This window comes from Diabrotica undecimpunctata, chromosome 7 (genome assembly GCF_040954645.1).
Source record: "Diabrotica undecimpunctata isolate CICGRU chromosome 7, icDiaUnde3, whole genome shotgun sequence".
NCBI lineage: Eukaryota > Metazoa > Arthropoda > Insecta > Coleoptera > Chrysomelidae > Diabrotica > Diabrotica undecimpunctata.
Window position 1 is genome coordinate 137,631,092 of NC_092809.1, and position 24,001 is coordinate 137,655,092.

Consider the following 24,001-nt stretch of genomic DNA (forward strand, 5'->3'; position numbering starts at 1 on the left):
TGGAACTGTAAAAGAAAAGTCAGAAATCGTCATCGACTACAATAAAAAGAAAAATTTCATATATTTATCCGACCAAATAAGTAAAGGCTTATACCATAAAGTAGTATCAGAAAATGGCCATTAAAATTCTTCTGGGGTCAGCAGTTGTAAAGGAATTCATATTATATAAAAAATAGTAACGGGCTCAAATATTAGTAAAACGCAGTTCAATGAGGAAATAGCAAAATATTTAATGCAAATAAACCCAAAGGAAAGTCTGGGGAAAAGCATGTTATGAAAGAAGTACAAACCAAAAATCGTCTAATATGCATAAGTTGTTCAGAGTTCCACAGAAAGTACAGGACTTCTATAACAACGCCTACTAGATGGAAATGTGTTCAATGTGATAAATGTTACTGTGTACTTGTAGTCTATAGGTGTTTTGTATATAATGCAATACTACTTCCTATACAAATACTTCTTTCGGTATTATATTTATATTATTCTCCTTGTGGACAGTTTCTTATATTATTGAATAAAACATTTCGTAAAATTAATGTGTGTATTACCTTTTATTTACCACACTACCTAGTCTCTTTATTCTTGTAAAAACAAAAATCAACAACCAAAGTGTTAGGTAACATTATCGAGTACGTTTTATTACTTACAGGTCCGCGCTAATCAGTAATATTTGTTGAGGGTGCCACTAATAAGCATGGTAGAAAACACACCTTGAGAAACATAATTAAATCTACACGATACAAACAATACAAAGACAAAGTTTTATACCTACCCTTTCTTGCTTACTTCACGTGCTGTTTGTTTCGATCTTACATCGAAATTCCGCACATGTTGTTTTTGTGATCGAAAAATAATAAACAAAAATTGAGTAAAAAAATTATTTTTATTGGGGAGACAACAATCTATCTAGTAATTATACTTATATTTTATTTATAAATAAAATAACATCACATGTAAAATAGCAATACAACAATAATTATATATATACAGAATACGATAGTCTGTAGCAAATTTTGAGAACCTAACTATTTGAACAACAACTCTTATTAGTATTTGGTACCTGAAACAAAAAAAACATGTTAAAATAGAAACATTGCCATACGAAATTTTAGTGTAACGTCATATCGTCATTTTTAGGTAATGTTGATTCTAAACATATTTTACTGCTACTGTCTATTAAATAAGGAAAAATAAATATAAGTGGTATAGTTGGGACCGCAAAGTTTATCGATACGTCTTTAATACAGTGTTAGGATAAAGCATGGAACCAAGTAAATACCTTTGAAATGAAAAAGACGATATTCATGAAACTTGGCAAGCAAGTACATCATGCACACACACGACGCATCGAATTCCATATTTTTGAAGCAAAGCTTCTATACTGGCGTTGTATTACTTTTTTCTCTAAGGTAAAGTGCTGAGGCGAGCGTCACGGAACTAGCGCCACAAATTAGGTCGTCACGGGTAGTATCATAGAATTGCGGTTCTTGACATCGATTCACTAGTCTCGAACACTTCGTTTCTAGTGATCATATATTTACTCTAAGTAGGTTTAAATTAAAAACTGCATGAAAAATAACTAACAAAATTTAGACATTAAATGAGAATTAAAAAAAATATCCGCCACTAAAAGATTCGATTCGTAAAGATTGTCAATATTTAATAAAAGTCATAAATGTCATTGTATTAATAACAACATTAAATCATCTGTTTAAATTTTTATAATGTTACGATAAAATATGACTCATATTAAAAACCTGTAAACATGTTGTTTATTCTCACTTCTGTTCTAGGATTTTCTCCGAGCCGCTATAAAAACCAGTTTGGGTTCCCGTTCATTCGAGGCAATTCAGGTCAATAACATCCATGGGCTTCGAGAGATTCCAGGCTAACGGCTGTTTTGGTATATATAGCGGGACTTTCATTGTGTGGGGCAGTCTGAGAATAATATCGCGTCTAGTTTTTAAAATGTAACGAGCGTATTGTGACAAATGTAAATAAATTATATAATTATAGTGTGAAATAAATTAATATAATATTGTACAAATAAAGACTTCAAATAAACTAAGTGTTAGAATAATTTTATAATAAATAAAGTTAATAAATTAGACTAATAAACTCAGTACAATTGGTGTCAAAAGTGAAATATAAAATAAATTGTGAAAATGACTACGATTTATGAGCTCACAGTTACGAATTTAAGAAGACATCTCGAGGACAGAGAATTAGCTTCTACCGAAAAAAAAAGGGTGATTTAGTCCAAAGACTAAAGAACGCTTTAGAGGAAGAGGGTTTGGATCTGGAAACTTATATATTTGAAGATGCTGTCATCTCGTCGATTTCGAAATTAGAGAACAAAGTTTCCGGCGATATTTCGAAAGTTTCCGGCGACATCGCATCATTAGAGTACAAAGTTTCTGGTGACATCGCATCATTGGAGAACAAAGTTTCTGGCGATATTTCGAAAGTTTCCGGCGACATCGCTACTTTAGAAAACAAAGTTTCTAACGAGATTTCTTCTCTGGAAAGCAAAGTTTCTGCTAACATCTCTAAAGTCACTTCTGGGATGTCTGCCCTCGACGATAGAATGTCTTCGTTAAAAGAGCAAGTTGCTGCCGATATGTTGGCCTTCGAAGAAAAGATATGGAAAGAGATGGAGGAAACAGGGACAGCAGAAAGTGGATACAATCCAATTACAGTAGAGACAAAAGAAGACGAGACGAAATGTAAGTTGGAAACACGGCCGAAATTTGAAGGAAGTGGAGGTTCTGTTCATGTGTGTTAGAGTGTTAGAATAATTTTATAATAAATAAAGTTAATAAATTAGACTAATAAACTCAGTACAATAATTTCCGTTTTACAATAATTTCATATACATAAAATTATTATTTTTATGCATATTATTTAGTTCATATAATAATTAAATTTACTACCAAATGATATTTAGTTATATTTTATTATTATAGTTTGGTCTGAATTTGACAGGTTTATAAAAAATAAATAAATAATGAAATTACTTTATTTAATTTTAAATATATTATTTAAATTTTAAAAATACAGAAAATAGTATGAAGTTCGGCGCTATTTTAGTCTACAGTACCGCCTACTGTACCACTTTTTTTGTTACTACTTACTTCCGGTTTCCGGAAAGAGAACTTCCATAAACGACGACGTATAGAAGAGGGAGGCGTACTTTGCTTATTACGTTGGAATACGACAGGAGGAAGGGAGGCATGAGTGCACATCCAACGTTGTCTCTGGTATATTTAAATTTGTCACTATGGACCGTGGAAGTGATGAGGTAGATTTTATTGACATCTATCAGTTTCACTTTCCAAACAAACCTTGTTTAGTGTGGATAATTTGTATTTTTCGTTATCTTTTCATTTTTTTTTTACAGAATCTTTCCGCTTTTTGCAATATCTAAGTATTCTAATAGTTAGTACAACAATTTTACAAGGTTGTGTAAATAATAAAGCATGTTGTTTTATAAAAATAGCAATAAAACGCATTTATCAATAAAGTAAGGTTAGAATGTCTTTAATTTAAACTATATTTCATAGAAATAGAACACTGAATTATGATGGTATTATCGTAAAAAACACTATACTTAAAAAAAGCAGCAGAGGAAGGAAAATGTTAACTTTATAGAATTTAAAAAGTCTTGAGATTGGGCATTTCAACTTTTGTTTGGAAAGTAATTGACAGTTGTGACGTCACACTTCCACTGTCCATTGTCTCTATAAATATAATTTTTTACTAGTTTCTACCAGAGGGCAGCATTACTCACAGTATCAGATACTCATATAAAAACGTAAAGTTTCAATAATGTATAATATATTATATAATATACTAATATAAATGAAATTGAGAAGAAATGAAAACAAAACGTTCTATTATTTTTATTATTCGATTAAATGTTCTATTAATATTTTTCTATTAATTAAATTATTTTTAAGTGAATTATTATTCTTAATTATTCTTATTATGATACATTTGTAAATATAGTTTTATAATTAATTTTAAAAAATCCAGAAATAACATGAATCTTTTACAAGATTACGACCCCCTTTTCAGCAATTTTTTAAAAGCGACGTCGACATGAGGGAGGGCTTCGACTGTAAACGACGATTTGCCATGGGAATACGTGCTTTGCGGAGGAAGGCGATGTATAGGGACGACTGGAGAGAAATTCTTGAGTAAGCTAGAAACCACGCAGCGTTGTATAGCCAGAATGATGATGATGATGATATAATGTTGTTATTTAATGTAACGGTACTGTTCCGTGCCAATGGCCACGTTGTCAAGGCACTAAATTTAAATAAAAAATACTATTTTCTTTAATCTGCAATGGCCTTAACTTAATGACTTACGATATAAAGAAAATATGTACAATTTACCTGTTCATCATCCACCACTTGCACGACCCTTTGAGAATTTTTTCTAGTTAAATTAATCTCTTGAGCTGCTTTCAGTTTCGCTTCTTCTAGCATCTTTTGAGTGAGCGCCAGGAACATTTCTTCGACGCCTTCGTTCAACTTTGCAGACGTTTGAAAATGCATCGCCTTCACCTTTTCAGCATACCTAAAAATATACAAAAAAGTTTTCTAGGTAAAAAGTTCGATTCCGTAAAATCTTCTAGAATTCAAGAGATCGATGTAAAACTGCGCAGCAAAAATAAATTGATGTTATTCTAAACGTATGGACAAACAAGGCAATTAAGAGGAACGCGAATCATTTTGCTTAGTGACTGCAGAAACTACCATATGGTCTGTGTATCTTACGTTATTTATACGTTCCTCATTGCCAGGTTTCTTTTCTTTAGTTAAAAGAAAATTAGTTTCTTTTTAAGTTGAGTTTCACAAAGTTCTTCTGAAGATTGGGAAACCAAGAAATACGTATAAAAGAATGGTTCAATCGTCGGTTGTCTCCTTCGGTTGAATCATTACAGTTTGAATTATCTTCTGGTAGCAGTAGTATACATGAAGAAGAAAATAAAATAGAAAAGTAAAGGCAAAGCAAGCTCTGAACAACTTATGTTCAAAATTGCAGCCTAACCACACTTATATATTGATATAACTAATGATTGTTACCTTTTGGTTAATTTGATACATACAGCAGCATACCCAGAGAGCATATTTTGTCATGCTTAAAAAATTAAGTTGATTACTCCATTGTCAGAATTTCAGAGAGAATGATTATCTCTCCTGATGCCACCCAATGTAGCTTCGTTTCGTCGTTTTCAATAATTTTTAAACTGTTTGTCCTTGTGTCGTGTTGTGCCAATGTATCTTTTAGTGTTTATGACATTCTATACATATTGTTGGATAGCCTAATTTGATTAAATGCCCCTGAAAATGCTCTAGGAGCGAAAGTACTTGGGCAAGATTTAATAATAAAAACTGTGCCCGATATCTGCCTTTTATTTGATTAAAATTTATTTTTTATTTTCTTTTTTTTATTTTATTACTCACAATAGTCAATGTAACTGTCAAGTAGCTGATATTGCTTTACCAATCCTGGAATATATTTGTTAGTTATTCCCTGGTTCCCCAAGGTTTCAGTTGATTTTAAAGTTCCTATTTTAATTTGTAGGCTTTCTGCTTATTCTCCTGGAACTAAGTACTCTGTTTTTATACATTAATTGTAAGGCCTCACTTGATGTACTTCCCTTTCAGTTTTCTAAGCATATAGTCTATATTACGAATAGACCAACAAAAATCGAAAGAAATACCTATAAACGAGGAGTAAGACAAGGATGTGTGCTTTCCCCTTTACTTTTTAATATGTATTCAGAAGAATTGTTTAAAGAGGCATTAGAAGACTTAAATAAAGGCATATTTATTAACGGAGAACTTCTAAATAATCTTAGATACGCAGATGACACAATACTCCTTGCGGGCAGCAGAAAAGGACTACCGATTTTGGTTGATCGCATTATCCAATACTGCGAAAGGTATGAAATGGCACTGAATACAATAAAACAAAAATCATGGTGGTAAGCAAGAACAAGATTGATGAAGACAGTGTTTATGCTAAAGGAAAACTTTTAGGCAGGGTGCACAGATATCAGTACTTAGGTTGCGAACTAAATGAAGAATGGGATAGAAGTACGGAAATTAAACGGCGTATTGAGCTAGCTAGAAGTGCTTTTAATAAGATGAAAGCAATATTATGCAATGGAAAACTCAACATCGAAATTAGAACTAGAGTATTGAGATGCTACGTGTTCTCTGTCCTGTTGTATGGAGTTGAGGCCTGGACAATTACACAGGCGACAGAGAAAAAACTCATTAACTTTAAAATGTAGTGTTATCGAAAAATGTGGAAAATATCTTGGACACAACACATAACAAATGCGGAAACGCTACGAAGAATGAAAAAATATAAAGAAATACTCAACACTATAAAGAAGAGAAAAATGAGCTACTTTGGTCACATACTAAGAAACGAGAAATACGAATTGATGCGGCTGGTCATACAAGGGAAGGTGGAAGGCAAAAGAGGACCGGGGAGAAGACGCACGTCCTAGCCGAAGTATCTGAGACAATGGAGTGGGAAAACGTCAATAGAACTTTTCAGAACGGCTGCAGATAGAGTCAAATGGGCCATTATGATCGCCAATGTCCCTAGGGGTGGGGCACGTTAAGAAGAAGAAGATAGTCTATATCACTCTCGTCTTCAGCTAGAATGGCTCGGTCGTCAGCGAAGTGTATCGTTTATAATTACTCGTCTTTAATAGATATATTTTGAAGAGTGTATGTGCTATGCAACAACCTTGCTTTAGAACCTAGCTAATAGGAATTTGTCTAGTTTCCAGTTTTAATGTTTACCGTCATATTTTTGTAAAGCTATTGTACTACTTTTATATTTTTTTATTTATTCCTTGTTTTTCCTTTGCTGCCCAGAACATTGAAAGTGGTAGACTATCTATCGTATGCTTTTGTCAGATCTATACAGACTATATGGGTTGAACGGTTCTGAGCTAACTTTTCTCATTAACTTGCTTTAGAGAAAATATGCTGTCTATACAGGATCTAATTGCACGAAAGTAATTTTGTTCTTTTACATCTGTCATCTCGTTTTCAATTTTAGTTATTATTTTTCCATAGAGTCTTTAGAGTGAAGTTATGACTCTTAGCCCTCTGTAGTTTGAACAATTTTTTCTATTTCCTTTTTTGTAGATGTTGTTAGCTGTTGTCCACTCCGGTGGTAAGTCATGTTCTTTATAGAATAAGTTAAACACATATGCTAGTAATTCCCCTAATACTTGTGGGCTGTGTTTTAGTAATTCGTTCCGTATACCTTGTGATACGCCTGCTTTTCTGCCTGTGTACTGCATCTTCGTCTTCCTTTACAACTCATTGCCAGTAAAACCTGTGGGATACAACGACAGAATTTACCAAGGAAGAGCAAAAAAAGCAAGACCGAACAAAAGATAGATAGACCATATTATATAAAAAATAAAATCATGAGTCAGAAAGAGAAAAAGAAAATATATATCAACAGATGAAGGAATTGTGGCAAACATGGAACAACTTGATACAAGATATGAAAAATAACGACTGTGTCTCCGATGTCTCTAAAAGTATAAGGAGTTGCTAGAAAGAAGATGCGTTTTTATTTTAAATATTATATGTATTATATAAATGTTGATTTGTTAACTACTAATATACCTAATTAGAAAAACCATAATTTTTGTAAACTTTTAACAAGTAATAACAAACAAATAAACTTGAATTTTATAAAATTAGTAAACATTTTCATCTAACAACGTCTCTATTTGAGGTTTTCTCGTATGAGGCGATAAGACACAAAGGTTATCAAAAACGTCAACTCGATTACAAATTAGTTATCATCATTCATCGATTTAATAGAATCAATGATTATTGAGTATAATTGGTGGACGTCAACATGAACTAACTGTGTAGATATTGGCCACAAATTTACATATCTGATTCTTGTCCGATAGATATGGTTTTCGATCTATAAATAATATAGATCGATAGAGGGCGCGTAATTATGTTAGAAAATCTCTTCCTACGCGAGACTAAGATAATAAAAAAATGAAAATAATCTTAGAAGCCAAAGTTGAATATGACGAAGCGAAAGAAATAGCAAAATCCTGGCTCGAAATCAGCCAGGAAATCAAAACTCGAAGCAAAGTGTACTGTTTGGTCCAACTGGGTATCTTTTATCTCGATAAATGACCCTAATTTTTTTTAATTGTAAATTCAACATTTTTTTATAAGACTCCATCTCTACAATTGTAGGTAATTTAATTTTTTTATAACAACTCGAGAACAGCTGGTTCAATTTCGCTAATTTTGCGTTCGAACCGAAGATGAGGAGAGCGATTTGCAAAATGCTGCATTAAAGAGTGTAGTCCTTATGGAGTTGGTTCCTGAATGCAATTTTTATGGGAGCACTAACCGACCTTGTTTTCATTCGTAGGAAATAAAATAAAATCTAGGATAGAGAAAGCAAGATCTGTATTTCAAAAAATGGCCAAGCTATTCAAATGCCACGATTTATCAGTAACCATAAAAATCAGGTTACTACGATGTATATCTTTCCTATACTATTACACGGAGTTGAGTACGGCTTTCGAAATGTGGCTTTATCGTAGAATCCTGAAGATATCCTATACTGACCACGTTACTAACCAGGATATTTTATTAAGAATGCAAAAAGGAAAAGAGTTGTCAACCACAATAAAAAAGCCAAAATTGAATACCTCGGTCACATCATGAGGAACAGCGAAAGATATGGGTTGCTGCAATGAATTCTTCAAGGAAAACGTGGACCAGGAAGGCGAAGAATTTCCTGGCTGAAAAATCTGCGTACGTAGTTCAACACAACAACCACAAATCTTTTCAGAGCCGCAGTTTACAAAATACAGATTGCTATGATGGTCGCCAACATTCGAAACGGATAGACACTACATTGGAGAGATTTTTATTCAGGACAACGCAAGGCCGCATACCTCAAGAATCATTCAAGAATATATTACCGAAGTCGGTTTTCGGGTCATGGAATGGCCATCGTGCAGTCCAGACCTCAATCCCATAGAAAATTTATGGAATGAGTTAAAAGAAAGAATTCGAGATAGAATTCATACCCCAAACTCATTCCGGAGCTTATTGTCGCAGTAGAAGAAGAGTGGCTTAACATCCCACAAGAAACAATACAATAGCGAACTTGATTAGATATTTGCCTAATCGTATGAGAGAAGTTTTAATGCAAGAGCAGGTCATATCCATTATTAAAACATTAATTATTTAATTTTTAATTGTCAAATATCCTCTTTGTGTTAGCAATAAAAAAAGTTAATTTGCTTGATATATTAATTTTACAATATTAAACATAAGAAGTCGAAATACATTTTTATAAATGTAAACTCATATTAAAGTGTGTTAAATTATCTTTCAAACAGTAGGTATATGCCTTTTTTTGATCCGAGTAATAGTTTCTGAAAAAATATTTTAGTATATATAGTTTCTGCAATATTGTTGTATCGTGTCTCTAGTCACATAATCTCAAGTAAAAAACTACAATAATACACGTAGTTTTCATAATTAGTAGCGCGATAAATTTAACAATAATAACGAGTGATACATCGGTTCATTCAGTCATATTAACGTCATGCCATTTAAGCACTTAAGTGTTAATTAATTATGAATTATTCACATGGCATTCTATCACATAAAAACCGTAATTTTACCTTTCATCCGTCGCCACTGCCATAATTTTGTTGAAATATATATTTCAGTCAGGAAAAACAAATAAAACTTTTATACGAAGCAGCCCGCAATCTTATTCTAACAACTAGTTCCAACGTTAACTTTCAAATATGTGCCACTGCCACTGCTTTGATAAATTAAATTGATGGGCATCTTCGCAATTCAGTAAAAGTGGGGATTTCGGGAAGCTATTCCTGTAGAGATAATTTTCCGTCAAAACGTTATGGCATAACGAAACAATTGTCCCATTGTGGTACTAAATTAACTGACTAAATTAGGTTAAAAGTAGAACTTAATATAATCTCAAATGTTCTCTTAATGTAGGTACTAAGAATTTTAAATATACTACTCTCCAAAATTAACGCACCACCTCAAATGGACCATGATTTTGAAACTAAATTTCTTCTGAACCCTTAATTGGATTTAGATGATTTTTTACATTGTAGGTATATTTTTCACATTGTAGGTATATTCCTAGTTATTTACTATATTAATGTTTTTTGAGAAATGTCATTGTTTTGCAATACGGGGTGTAAAAATAAAGTTGTGTTTGTTCATCTAATTTTGCAACACCCTGTAGAATATATTAGAAACAAACGCTATATTTTATTAATATTTCGAGATAGCTTCATAATTTCTCAACATTTTCGTAAAAAAATCATCTCGATATCTCTATTTTCAAAAAATAAAGGTACGTTCAAAGCATTAAGTGATTTTCTACTCTTCAAAATTAACGCACCACCTCAACTATACCATAATAGTAAGTTACGGGGGTGAAAAAGAACAGAAAATTAAGTGTTATTTTTAATTCCAAATATCTCATTCAAAAGAAACTTTTGTTTATTCTAAGGGACTTTCGGTCCTCGGTAATAATGTAATCTTTCATTCGGCGTTTAAATTGTTTAAAAATATTTCTTAGTTTTCTCAGGATTCGAAAAAAACGAATGCTTAAAAAGCATTGGCCCGTAATTTGCGCCTACGCTCTTAAGCTATTTTTTTTTAGAATCCTTAATTGGATTTCGATGATTTTTTTTCGCATTGCAGATCTATTTCTAAGAAATTACTGTATTAATGTTTTCTGGGAACAATGAAGTTGTCTTATTTTGCAACACCCTGTGGAATTTATTAGAAGCAAACGCTACAATATTTCGAAATAGATTCATTGTTTTCAACATTTTCGTAAAAAAATCATCGATATCTTTATTATGAAAAAAGAAAAGTACGTTCAAAGCATAACGTGATTTTAATAAATTGAAATACTCATTAATGAAAGCAGTTAATTGACTATGAAAAATCAAACAATTTGACACGACAGATTTAGACTATCAATATTGTTAACAATTCAATAGATTGTTTTGCTGTTTTGCGTATGTAAGTTAGTTTATTTAGTTAGTGAGGAATACGGCCTGAGCCTCAACTTCAAGAAGACAAAGTGGATGCTGATAAGCAGGAAGCAACAGCCTGCTCGACAGTTACGGATAAGTAACATACTAATTGACCATGTAGAATCTTATGTGTACCTTGGCACCAACGTAAATGCAAAATGGGAACAGGCCACAGAAATTAAGGCGAGAATAGAACGAGCTAGAGCAGCATTTAGCAATATGAAAAAGCTCCTCATAAGCAGGGATTTGTCTCTTCCCCTAAAACTACGACTAGTTAAATGCTACATTTTTCCGATCTTACTGTATGGTGTGGAGGCCTGGACGCTGACGGAGACGCTCACGAGAAAACTAGAAGCATTCGAAATGTGGGTGTACCGACGCATTCTTCGTATATCCTGGACCGAACATGTCACCAACACAGAGGTAATCCAAAGAATCGGAAAGGAGAAAGAAATCGTGAATACAATTAAACAAAGAAAGCTTGAATATCTAGGCCACATATTGAGACACGATAAGTACCGTCTACTGCAATTGATTGTCCAGGGAAAAATAGACAGTAAGCGAGGGCCAGGCAGGAGAAGACACTCGTGGCTCCAAAATCTGAGGAAGTGGTTCGGGCTCACATCGGTCGAACTATTCAGAAGCGCCGCAAATAAGATCAGAATTGCCATGTTAATAGCCAACGTTCGCAACGGACAGGGCACTTGAAGAAGAAGAAGAAGTTAGTTGACATGTACCGTATTTTAAGAAATCTGAGCCGAGATTAATGTGTGCAGGCAATTACTTTAGCTGATGTAGGGTTAAGTTATCGTGAAATTGGCTTAAGGTTATACTACAATATCACGAGTCATTCAACGTTTTCGAGAAACAAACGACCATACGAGACGGCGTAGACAAGGAACAGGAAGACTCACAACACCACGTCAAGATCAGTTTATCAGGCTTCGTACTATAATAAGAGAACGTTTTGTCAAAATGAGCCATTTACAAATACAAGTGGCAGATGCTTATAATATTCAAATTAGCAGAAACACTATACAAAGGCGTCTCTCTAAACAAAATCTGTATGTAAAGATACCAGAGCACCAGTTTTAAACATAAATCATTGTAGAAGTAGATTACAATTTGCAAGAGAGCACCTTGACTGGAATGTTGATGACTGAGAGCACGTGTTGTTCACTGATGAATCGAGGTATTATTTATATAGCTCAGACAGACGTTTGAGAGTTATTCGACGGTCATATGTTGCACTGTTCGTAGCAACATACCGCCTATTACTTTATTCTATGGAGGATCTATAATGGATTGGGGAGGAATATCTTTTACAGTGCGAACGGATCTTGTTGCTTTACGAAGAGGTTCCTTAACAAGTGAAAGGTATATTACTCTAACCATGTAGTTCCTTTTGCTCCTTACATAGAAATAATTTTTTAATGCATGATAATGCTCGACCATATGTTACGTTAAGTGTGCTCCGCGATTATTTGAACGAGGTTGGAATACAAAAAAAGGACCGGCTACCCTAAAGCCCTGATCTAAATTCCATAGAGAATTTGTGGTATATTATTGATCCACCACCTGTTTCCCTTGACGACATAGAAGTTATGGTGAGAGAATGTTGGGATGCAATTGATAAAGACCAAATACGCCGCTTGATTTTAAGTACGCCTCGCCGGTGTGGAGAAGGAAATATCGGAATCAATGCATGAAACAGGCAGGAATATCACCGTTGACAATTGGTTCTTTTTTCTTTTCTTTTGTGCATTTCAATGTGTCTTCCCTTAATTTGATATTCTGATGGGTGTTCCTTTGGTCGTCTTCTCCAAGAGCTTCTAAGGCCGCTGAAATCAGTCAGGTTTTTATGTGTTCATGCATTTCATCTAACGTGTCATATCTGAATTCTTCTAGTTTTTGGTCTAGTCTTCTTTTGTATAAATCTTTTATTGATTCTTCCTGCAATAGATGTAATTTGAGCCTCTTTTCGTTTATTGTCGTTCCCGTTGTAACAATCGATGTATGTTTTTGTTTTGTCCAGATATAGGGGAATTCCATCCATGCCACCACAAGTTTGTGATCTGTTCCACACTCTGCCCCTCTTTTCACTCTGGTGTCTTACTAAAAAGAAAGAAAAAACTACACATAAAATACCTAAACACCGAAAAACAGGAAGACTTAGACCTATATAGAGCGAAAAACAGAGAGGTAAAGAAAAGAGTAACAAATGAAAAGAACGAACGATGGGAACAAGCATGCACAGAGATAGAACGACATATCGGAGGAACGAGAAATTCAGAATCATGGCGAATATTAAAAGCACTTCAACGAAATAAGACAGAGAAAACCCAGATCGGCAAAATTAGTGAAAACGAGTGGCAAGAATACTACGTAGAACTACTTACAGAAAACCGTCCCCAATTTCAGGAAGAGAATATAGAACATGCAGGAAATGGGGCATACGACCAGATAGAAATAAGCCTGGCAGAAGTTAAGAGAGCAATCAAGACATTGAAGAACAAAAAAGCCAAAGGACCCGGAGGAATACCAAACGAACTAATTAAAAACGGAACGGAAAAGTTATTCCGCATGCTACATAGAATGTTCGAAAGAGGACTAAATGGAGAAGAAATACCTGCGGAATGGACACAAGCATACATCACATCCATACATAAGAAAGGAAACAGGAAAAAATGTGAAAACTATAGAGGAATTAGTATAATATCGTCGGTAGGTAGACTTTACGGGAAAATTATTAAGGAAAAACTAGAAACTGAAATAATAGGAAAAATTGGAGAAGACCAAGCAGGGTTCACAGTAGGAAAATCATGCCTAGATCATACGTACACATTAGAACAACTGATAGAGAAGAAAATGGCAAAAGGTAGACCGGTCCATCTGGCCTTTGTTGATCTAAAGAAAGCATATGACTCAATACCTAGAGTCAAACTATGGGAAGCAATGAATGATCTCGGAATCCGACAAACACTAATAAAAGCAGTTAAAGCACTATACAAAGAAAACAAAGTAGCTATTAAATGTGGAAATAAAGCCTACAATCCATTTAAGACGACAAAAGGACTTCTACAAGGCTGTGCTACGTCACCTACTCTGTTTAAAATATTCTTGGAAAAGACACTCAAACCATGGAGGAGAAAGTGCGAAGGAATGGGCATACCAGTAAGAGACGAATACCTATACACCTTAAGTTTTGCCGACGATCAAGTAGTCATGGCACAAGATGAAGAAGATCTCAGCTTTATGCTCAGAAAACTAGAAGAAGAATATAAAAACAACGGAATGGAAATAAACTTAGAGAAAACCGAATACCTAACAACAGAAAACAAGGATATGAGAAACCTAGAGATAGACGAGGGAAGACAAATAAATGGAACAGATAAATTCAAGTATTTAGGAACCATAATATCGAACCAGGGAACAACAGAAGAAGATATAAACAACAGACTGAGACAAACAAGAAACTGTATAAGACAACTAAACTCAGTGTTGTGGGATAAGAACATTATGATAAAGACAAAAAAGAGAATATATAATACCCTGACAAGAAGTATCCTGACATATGGGTCCGAAAACTGGACAATAAACAAGAGAAATAGAGGTAGAATAAGAGCAGTAGAAATGGAGTTCCTGAGGAGAAGCTGTAGACTTACAAAAAGAGACAGAATTGAAAACGCAGAGATTAAGCGGAGAATGGGAGTGCAATCAGACATAATCGACTATATAGAGGAGAAGAGACTATCCTGGTACGGCCACGTCAGAAGAGCGGACAGAGGACGCTGGATAAACAAAATCACAGAATGGAGCCCGATTGGAAGAAGAAAGAGAGGAAGACCCCGAAGGTCATTCAGAGATGAAATCGACGAGGCTATGGAGAAAAGAACCCTGCGAGATGGAGACTGGAATGACAGGGAAAATTGGAGAAAACGGTTGAGTGAAGGAAGACAGTGAAAACTGTGGAAATCCTTAGTAGTAGTAGACAATTGGTTCTCATCAGTAGATCTTTTTTGAAAAAATGTTGACCGAAATTAAACTAACCATGATAGGAACCCCAAGAAAAAACAAACGGGAGTTTTCTGAGTGGAAAGAAGGAGGGCGAATCAAAGTTTGCATTTAACCATAATAAAACTTTGATATCATTCACACCTAAAAAGAACAAGGTTCTATTATTATTATTCACAATGAATTACTCAAATATAGTTGATGAAGTTACAAAAAAAACCCATAATCATTTTGAATTATAATAGTACGAAAGGGCTAACCGATACTTTCAATAAGTTATGCCACACTTATACAACACCAGAGAATTTCTCAACACACTTGCGTTTGATTTAATAAAGCCTCAATTGGAATCCAGCTTGGAGATTACTACTTTGAGGAAAGGATTGAAAGATCGGATTAGAGGTATTATGGATATTGAAGAACAACCTCGTGAAAAGTGGATTTTGCCCTAGATCCAGAGATCGGAAAACAAAACAGGCGTGTTCAAAATATTATATTGCCATCTGCAACGGACATAGAGGATTAATTTGTATCTTCTTCTTCTTTTGGTGCCTATCCTCTGTTGTTGGCAATCACGTTGGTCCATACAACTTTGTTCACAGCTGCTCTAAATAGAAACTATGGTAGTCATTCCTGCCCACTGTCTGATGTTCTTCAACCACGATGTCTTTCTGCGCCCTTGAGATCTTTTGCCTTCTATTTTGCCTTGTAAAATTAGTTGATACTTCTCATTGCGCATCACATGCCCTAAGTATGTCATCTTTCTGATTTTCACGATACGCATAATTTCCAGATCTTTATTCATACGTTGGATCACAGTGTTGTTTGTTACATGATAGATACAGGAAATTCTGAGCATGCGGCGGTAGCACCACATTTCGAAGGCTTCTAATCGTTTGGATGTTGCCTCCGTCAAGGTCCAGGCTTCGACTCCATATAAAAGGGTAGAAAATACATAGCATCTCAGGATTCGTGTTCTTATATCAATATTCAGGTGCATATTACATAAAATTTTCTTGAGGCGATTGAAGACAGCTCTCGCCTCTTCTATACGACATCTTATTTCCTGTGAGTGGTCCCATTCCTTATTTAGTCTGCATCCAAGGTATGTAATTTTGTCGATTATTTTGAAGGGTTCATTATTAGCTGTGAATTGGTGCTGTATTACGTCGTTTTTACTTACTCCAAGAATTTTGGTCTTCTTACAGTTTAATTTCATGCCGTATCTGTCACAGGCTTCCACTACACGGTCTATTAATGTTTGCAGATCCTCCGCATTATCAGCAATCAAAACCGTATCGTCCGCATATCTTAAATTGTTTATGATGTCACCATTGATTTTTATACCTTCTCTTAAACCATCAATAGCTTCCCTGAACAGCATTTCCGAGTAAGTATTGAACAACGTCGGTGATAAAATGCAGCCCTGACGTACACCCCGTTTTATCGTGAATTCTTGTGACTGAATTAATTTGTATGGACTGTACTAAACAAGTTTGAGTATATTTTCTTACGGTTTCTATTGTTTATGTCCCTGAAATAAAACTAATAAGTTGTTTATAAATTCATTTTAACCCAGGATTTTCATTCGTATTGACAAACGTTGAGTTTTGGCAATTTTTTTGTACGAAATGAGATTTTTTCAGTAAAATATTAATTTTCTGACTGTACAACATTATTTGTTTGTTTAGAACTTGATTTTGAATAAATTAACCACTAGGAATATCTTAAAGTTGTTGAAATTTTCGATATTTGTTAAAAATTAGAAATATACCGGGTGGGGTATGACACACCCCAGTGTGTGTTTGGTGTACACAGGAAATACAAGAAATAGTACAAGAAATATATGCGTATGTACAGAAGGATATAAAGGAAAAAGAAGTGTTATATGTTTCAAGAAAAAATCCTTTTATTATACACTTCCTCTCACAAAATATTTAAATATTTTATTAAAATATTCACATTTATCTTAGCCTACACTCACTGGAATATGAGAAAACAACTAATTTTAGAATTCGTTGTTATAAGCGGAACGGCGACCGTAAATATGACCTATTTTTATATTATTGCGAATCTACAAAAATCAAGACAGCTGTTTAAATGACGTAACATATAATATGCATCGAATTTTAGAGTCAACAGTCATTGGCATAACAAATAACGTTAGAAAATATAAAACAGTAATAAGATATACGAGGCAATTTTTTTATTTCTTCTCGATTCGATGCATCGACTGTTTTCATCATTCTTTTCCTTCTTATGGTGCCAAAATAACAATTTTTTCTATTCTTCTATATTTTCTGCTGTTCTTATTAGTTCTTCATAAGTTAAACCTGTGCAATGTCGTATATTTTGGATCCAAGAATTTTTTCCACCCGACTCAGCGTTTTCTTTCAATTTTGCCTGTTGTTATGAGTTGGGAGAGGAAATATTGCTGATTCCTTAATAGGTGCCCAAGGTATGATCTTTTTGTGTGCTTTGATGGTGTTAAAAAATTAAGTTTATTTATTTTAGTTGAATTTACAACTAAAGCAAATAATCTATAACGTACCAAGCTGTGTTATCTGATTGTTTTATCGGTTTGTTAATTTTCAATAAAAACATTTATTCTTCGCCACAATAACAACGAGAAATAGATATTGGTTTTCAAAAGAAATAAATATTGGTTTGAAATACGTGGTGATTCCATATAAGTGTGGTTGTGTGTAAATCTTATCTTAAAATTACAATAACCAATATTGTTATTATATTAATATGTAATTAATACTATTGATTAAACGTACCGTTTCAAGAATAAAATATGATTGAAATGTCAGTTGGTAGTTCAGATTTCTCTCCTAGGTGGCTCTAGGAGTTATCCTACAGGACAAACAGTGTGAGTTGTCGTCCTAGTCTTATATATATATATATATATATATATATATATATATATATACATATATATATATACATATATATATATACATATATATTGTTATAAATAAAGGTAATGTTTTACGACATTGTGTTAATAACGGATAAAAGGGAAGAATTACAAAATATGATGGATGAATTAAATAGCGAATCAACAAAAATAGGTCTACAAATGAATTATAATAAAACGAAAATTATGACCAACCAACCAAAAGAAGTAATAATTACAATTGCACAAACAACTATAGAACAAGTAAAAGAATATGTAAGTATATTTGGGACAACTAGTTAAATTAAATAAAGAAAATCAGACCGGAGAAATAAAGAGAAGAATACGGTTGGCTTGGGCATCCTTCGGAAAACTTTCCTATATACTAAAAAATAGAAAATACCCCCAATATTTAAAAAAAAGAGTCTTCAAACAATGTATACTTCCTGTTCTCACCTACGGTCCTCAAACTTGTAAGTTTACAAAGGAAAACATGGAAAAAATAGCAAAGACCCAAAGAGCCATGGAAAGGCAAATGCTGAACATCTGGCTATCAGACAAGAAAAAAAATACTTGGATCCGCAACAAAACAAAAGTGACTTATAGCAAAACTGATAGCAAAACTTAAGTGGAAGTTCGCTGGACATACCATAAGACAGAAAGACGGCAAATGGAATAAGATGATTATACACTGAAGACCATATAGTTACAAACGAAAAAGAGGAAGGTCACAAATGAGATGGTCAGATGACTTGAAGAAACACGCAGGCCCGAAGTGGATACAAACTGTCTACAATAGAGAGACGTGGAAGAAGGAAGAGGAGGCCTATGTCCAAAATTGGACAGCAAGGGCTGTATAGATAGAATGTTTTACATATTATGTAGTGGGAAGGTTTACGTGGTCGGTAAACCCCGCCCATTAAAAAGAGATGAAAAGACTGCTCCCCTCTTTTTTCTCTGTCGCACTAGGGAACGGGTTTAGTTAGATTGCAGCGCTGTCTAGGTATTATCATTCAATTTCTCGTTACTAAAAGCTCTGGTAATATTCCTGCGGATTTATCCAATGAACAACTTAGGTACATTAATTTCTAATGATACCTTACCTTTCTTCGGCATAATACTTTTCATGACAGTCCTTTCGCTTTGTCAAATCCTCATTATTCTTCCTTATCTTACTTTTTACAATTTACGGACAAACTGACTTACGTAATTGTTCAGTAATTAACCAGTTAAAATTGCACTAAAAAATGTAAAAACCACCGGCAACTTATTTTTTTTTTTTTAAATATTTATGTAAAAAAGTTGTTTATTTTATACCCTCTTGTTTTGCATGTTAGTCACACTCAATGTAGATAATTGTTTTTCTTACTCAACCAGTTACAGTACATAACACCTAACATCCTTTTCTTTTTTTCTCGGCACGTTCGTCAACTGAACTGATGCACATTATTTAGCCGACATGTAATTTTCTCATTATACAGGGTGACCAGAAACTCTCCTAACATACGATGACCGGAGATTCTACAGATAATTTTAAGACAATTTAACCCACTTCAACTAGTCCGAAAATGCTACCTAAGGGAGCTAGAGCTCTTTGAAGATGACGCTTTGTAATTAGTTTTTTTTTAAATACCCTCAGAACGCTTTTATTTAGAAAAACAAAAACTGGTACGATTAATTATCCTTCAGAGTTGAATCGATTACATTAATTGCGAATTTCTAGTACCGTTCATAGGCCTCCGTTTTGGGTAGATCAACGGTTATTTTAACGCATAACTTTTTTGTCCTTAACTTTTAAGCATTCGTTATATTAGATTATTAAATTTTCAGGTATTCTAGTCCTAAAAGGGACTGTTACCTTAATTCGGTAGGATACACCGTTTTCTAGAAAAATCGATTTGAAAATTTTTCGTTTTTTCGTGATCCAAGTTAATTTAATAGGTACCTTAACAAAATTTATAAATTATCTTTTGTTTCAATAAATGTGGCATACAATTCGTAAAAAAATTTGAAAAAAGAAGCAAAAAATCAAATTGAAACAAAATTTTATTTAAAGGGTTTTAAAAACAAACTATTTATTACGATGGAACGAAACTAACACAAAGGAACAAGTATCAAAAGTAGATAGTTATAAAAGATGCTCGATATTAATGACCATTAGTCCCTATGCATAAATTTGCCCTTTTGCTTAGAGAACGCCAAATTCTTGCAAAAACTCATTCGTTGCAAGCATCTTGTATTCTTAGCCAGAGTTGTACACGATTTTGTATCGGAACGGAATAAACAAATGCTTTGATGTATCCCCAAACACAATAATCGCAAGGATTAAAATCCGGCAACCTTGCTGGCCAAGCAACTGGAGCGCCTCTTCCAATCCAGTGGTCTTCGTAATTATTATCACAAAAGTCTGGTACATTCCTGCTGTAGGGCGGGCAGCCGTCATGTAGAAACCATAAGTTTTGCTGAAGATTTAAAGGCACAGAATTAGGTAAAACATTTTGCAGAAAATATAAGTAATCAGCACCATTTAAACGGGCAGGCAATTCCACAGGCCAAGTAGATAATCGTTAACTATTCCTATCCAGACGTTTATGCTAAACCTTTGCTGATGCTTAAATTCTTGAACAACGTGGGGATTGTCACCAACTTACGAATAATATTGTGCACTATGCACATTAAAAATTTAATTTTTTGTGAATTTTGCTTTGTCGCAAAAAAAGTACCTGAAAAAAATCTTCATTTTGCTTTTTCTGATTTTGTAACCATCTAGTGAATTCTTCAAGAGCAGGAACATCTTGTAGCAGTGCTTGTATCTTTGTAAAATGAAAAGGATATAAATTTACGTTGTGAATGATCTTTTCCTACGGAAGATTTTGAAATTGTGGTATACATGACACATGGTCTTCGATCGCTAATTTCTGCATTTTCCTTAAGTTCCATTAAAATTACATTTTTATGTGCTATTGTTACATCATCAGGTCGTCTCCTTTCATTATTTTTCGGGAGCACTGAACCTGTTTCTCTTAATCTTTGATGAAGAGCTGTAAATGTTGAGTGAGTGGGATCACGATTGGAAAATTTTTCCCTGTATCTACGTTGTGCTGCTCGAGCGTTATACCTCATTTCGCCATAAACTAAAGTAAATCAGCGTATTGTTGACAGGTCCACGGCCAACTAGTGCAAAAAATATTAATTTAACGTTCATGACGAAAAAACGAAAAATTTTCAAATCGATTTTTCTAGAAAACGGTGTATCCTATCGACTTAGAGTAAAAGTACCTTTTAGTACTAGAATATCTGAAAATTTAATAATATATTATCACAAATGCTAAAGAGGCAAAGACAAAAAAGTTATGCGTTAAAATAACCGTTGATCTACCCAAAACGTACGCCTATGATCGGTACTAGATATTCGCAATTAATGAAATCGATTCAACTCTAGAGGATGAATAATCGTACCAGTTTTAATTTTTCTAAATAGAAGCGTTCTAAAAAAAAGCTAATTACAAGGCGCCATCTTCAAAGAGCTCTAACTCCCTTAGGAAGCATTTTCGGACTAGATGAATTGGGTTAAATTGTCTTTAAATTATCTGAGGAATCTCCGGTCTTCGTATGCCAGGACAGTTTCTGGACACCCTGTATATTGGCAATACACCTAACTTATTTCCCGTGTTGTGGGATAGGACAGTATGTTCTTAGGTTGGTTTAGACATGTTTATAGTATTGTATTTATAGAAACAGCTACATAGTCTTGTAAACCGTTACAAGCCGTCTTTCAGTTTAAAAAATCATCATCGATTCATCAAACATGTGGACAGAATGGATGAAAATTGTCTAACTAAAAAAATACTAAATTACAAACCGAAAGGATCCTTGAAAATATTAAAAATATTTACTTGTAACGTTATTAGAATCACTTTTTAAGACATAGTTCGCGTAAGGCATATACAATAAGACTACAATGCTGTCAGATATTAAGAAATGCCATTATAACAATAATATTTACTTACGTTTTAGCCTCCTCCACATCCACATGCCGGTCCTTCTCCAGATCACTCTTGTTTCCAACGATAACTAACGAAATATCAGTACCTAACATTTTCCGGAGCTCCTTAACCCAACTTTTCACTTTTTGAAAGGAGTCTTCGTCGGTGATGTCGTAGACGAGAACGGCTCCATTCGATGATCTATAGTAAATTGGACCTAGCGCGTGGAATTTTTCTTGGCCTGCAGTATCCCATATGGAAAGATTTACGCGATTGCCGTCTAAATTTAATTTTTTAGTTAAAAACGAAGCCTGAAAAGTTCGAAGTCACGTAAATTCATTATCAGTAATCTTTTAATTGGATATGTATGTTTGTGTGATATTTGAAAGTAGCTTCAAAATAGAAATTATGTGTTTATCTGTGCAGATTTAGTTAATTGTATACCAAGGTACTAAAAAATAAAAAAATACTAAAAATATTATCACCAATCACCAAATTGACTAAGATAGTAGTATTATTAAGAGCAAAAAGTGATATATTATTGATTGGAACTAGGAGTTACCTCTTGAGAGCAAAAATATCACTTTTCTCTTGTAATATATACAGCTTTTGTCTACAAACACATAATAAAGTAAAACTATTTTTCAATCACGTTTATATAACTATTTATAAGAGTGAAGAAGGGAATATGTGTATGTAAGGACTGCAAGGTAATAGTTAGTGAGACTGTGAGCCAACAACATAAGTTGCTTGTGCTGGACATCAAAGTAAACAAAATAAACTAAACCAACATATCAGTGAGCACCACAAAAAATCAACTGTTGGATGTTAAAGGATTAGAAAGGTTTATGCAGAGCAAAGATGGTAGAAAAAATGTACTTGGACCTGCAAAGGAGGCCTAATACAATTTTGGGAAATATGACTAGTATTATTAGAGATACTGCCATTAAATCTGGTGATAGTCAAATAGAGTTCAAGAAAAGCTAAAGAAGAAGAGATAACTAGATAGAACCACTAAAAATAACAGAGACTGTAACAGAATATGACACCAAAATAATAAGTTGCTCAAATACTTCGAAAAATAAAGAAAGATACAAGCTGTTGGACTAGATGGTATTCCTGGGGAAGTGTTGATAATTTGCGGAGAGACATGATCAACATCTTTTTTTTTTAATTTTATTGTGCAATTCTGTTTTGACTTTTTGTTGTGACATTTTTACAGTGATACTTTTAATAAGTTATTCATCATTCCTATCGTACCATATTTTCTTTATGCACACAACTGGTCTTTGATACATAGATATTAATATATTTTCCTATATCTACCGTGGGCACAAAATACAGTTGAGAATAGAAAAACAAATCGCTGAAACAAACCAAAAAGTTGGGTAGTGGGTACCTTTCGGCAAACTGGGTTTCATACTTGTGTTGTCAAATCCTCATAAATTAAAAAAAGAGTATTTGAGATCAGCGATTATGATGCTCAAATTGATCTCTGTCAAAGGCTTGATTAATTGGAGTATTTTCATCTTCACTGGTTCATTCTCTAATATTTTTTTCTGTGCTTCTTCTATCTATCTTATTCTCTATTATAAACTGCAGCTGCTGATATTCCTCATGTTTCAATATATGTACCAAATATAACTTTTTTTTCATTTTTATTGAGTTTGGAAACTACTGTTGGGTGATCATCATTCTTACAATTGCTTCATTTATTATAAATAATTACCCTCACATATAAATCCTCAGACAAGCTCCTAATAGCACAAGCTATGGAAAGTGCTGTGCTGGGAATAACTAAGAGATAAAGATAGAAATCAAGTCACCAAAAGAAAAACGAGAGCAGGGAACATTCTTGAAAGAGTGGTTAAACTGAATTGGCAATGACCAAGTCACATAGTGTGACAACCCTCTGATACTTATGTGGGCCTATATGTTGATTTGGCATTCTAGATAAACTAAAAAAAAAGT

The 24,001-nt window shown here is 33.8% G+C and overlaps 1 protein-coding gene across 1 annotated transcript in view; it reads right to left on the reverse strand.

Moving 5' to 3' along the window:
• Positions 1-864: 864 nt before the first annotated feature.
• The window catches only part of Rab21 (RAS oncogene family member Rab21), a 35,638-nt gene continuing 12,501 nt past the window's right edge, over positions 865-24,001 (reverse strand). The window contains exons 2-4 of the mRNA XM_072538301.1: positions 22,055-22,341; positions 4,401-4,584; positions 865-1,060 (exon numbers count right to left, since the gene is read on the reverse strand). Coding sequence (XP_072394402.1) covers positions 1,022-1,060; positions 4,401-4,584; positions 22,055-22,341 — 510 coding nt within the window. The 3' untranslated portion in view covers positions 865-1,021. The remainder of the gene's footprint in view (positions 1,061-4,400; positions 4,585-22,054; positions 22,342-24,001) is intronic.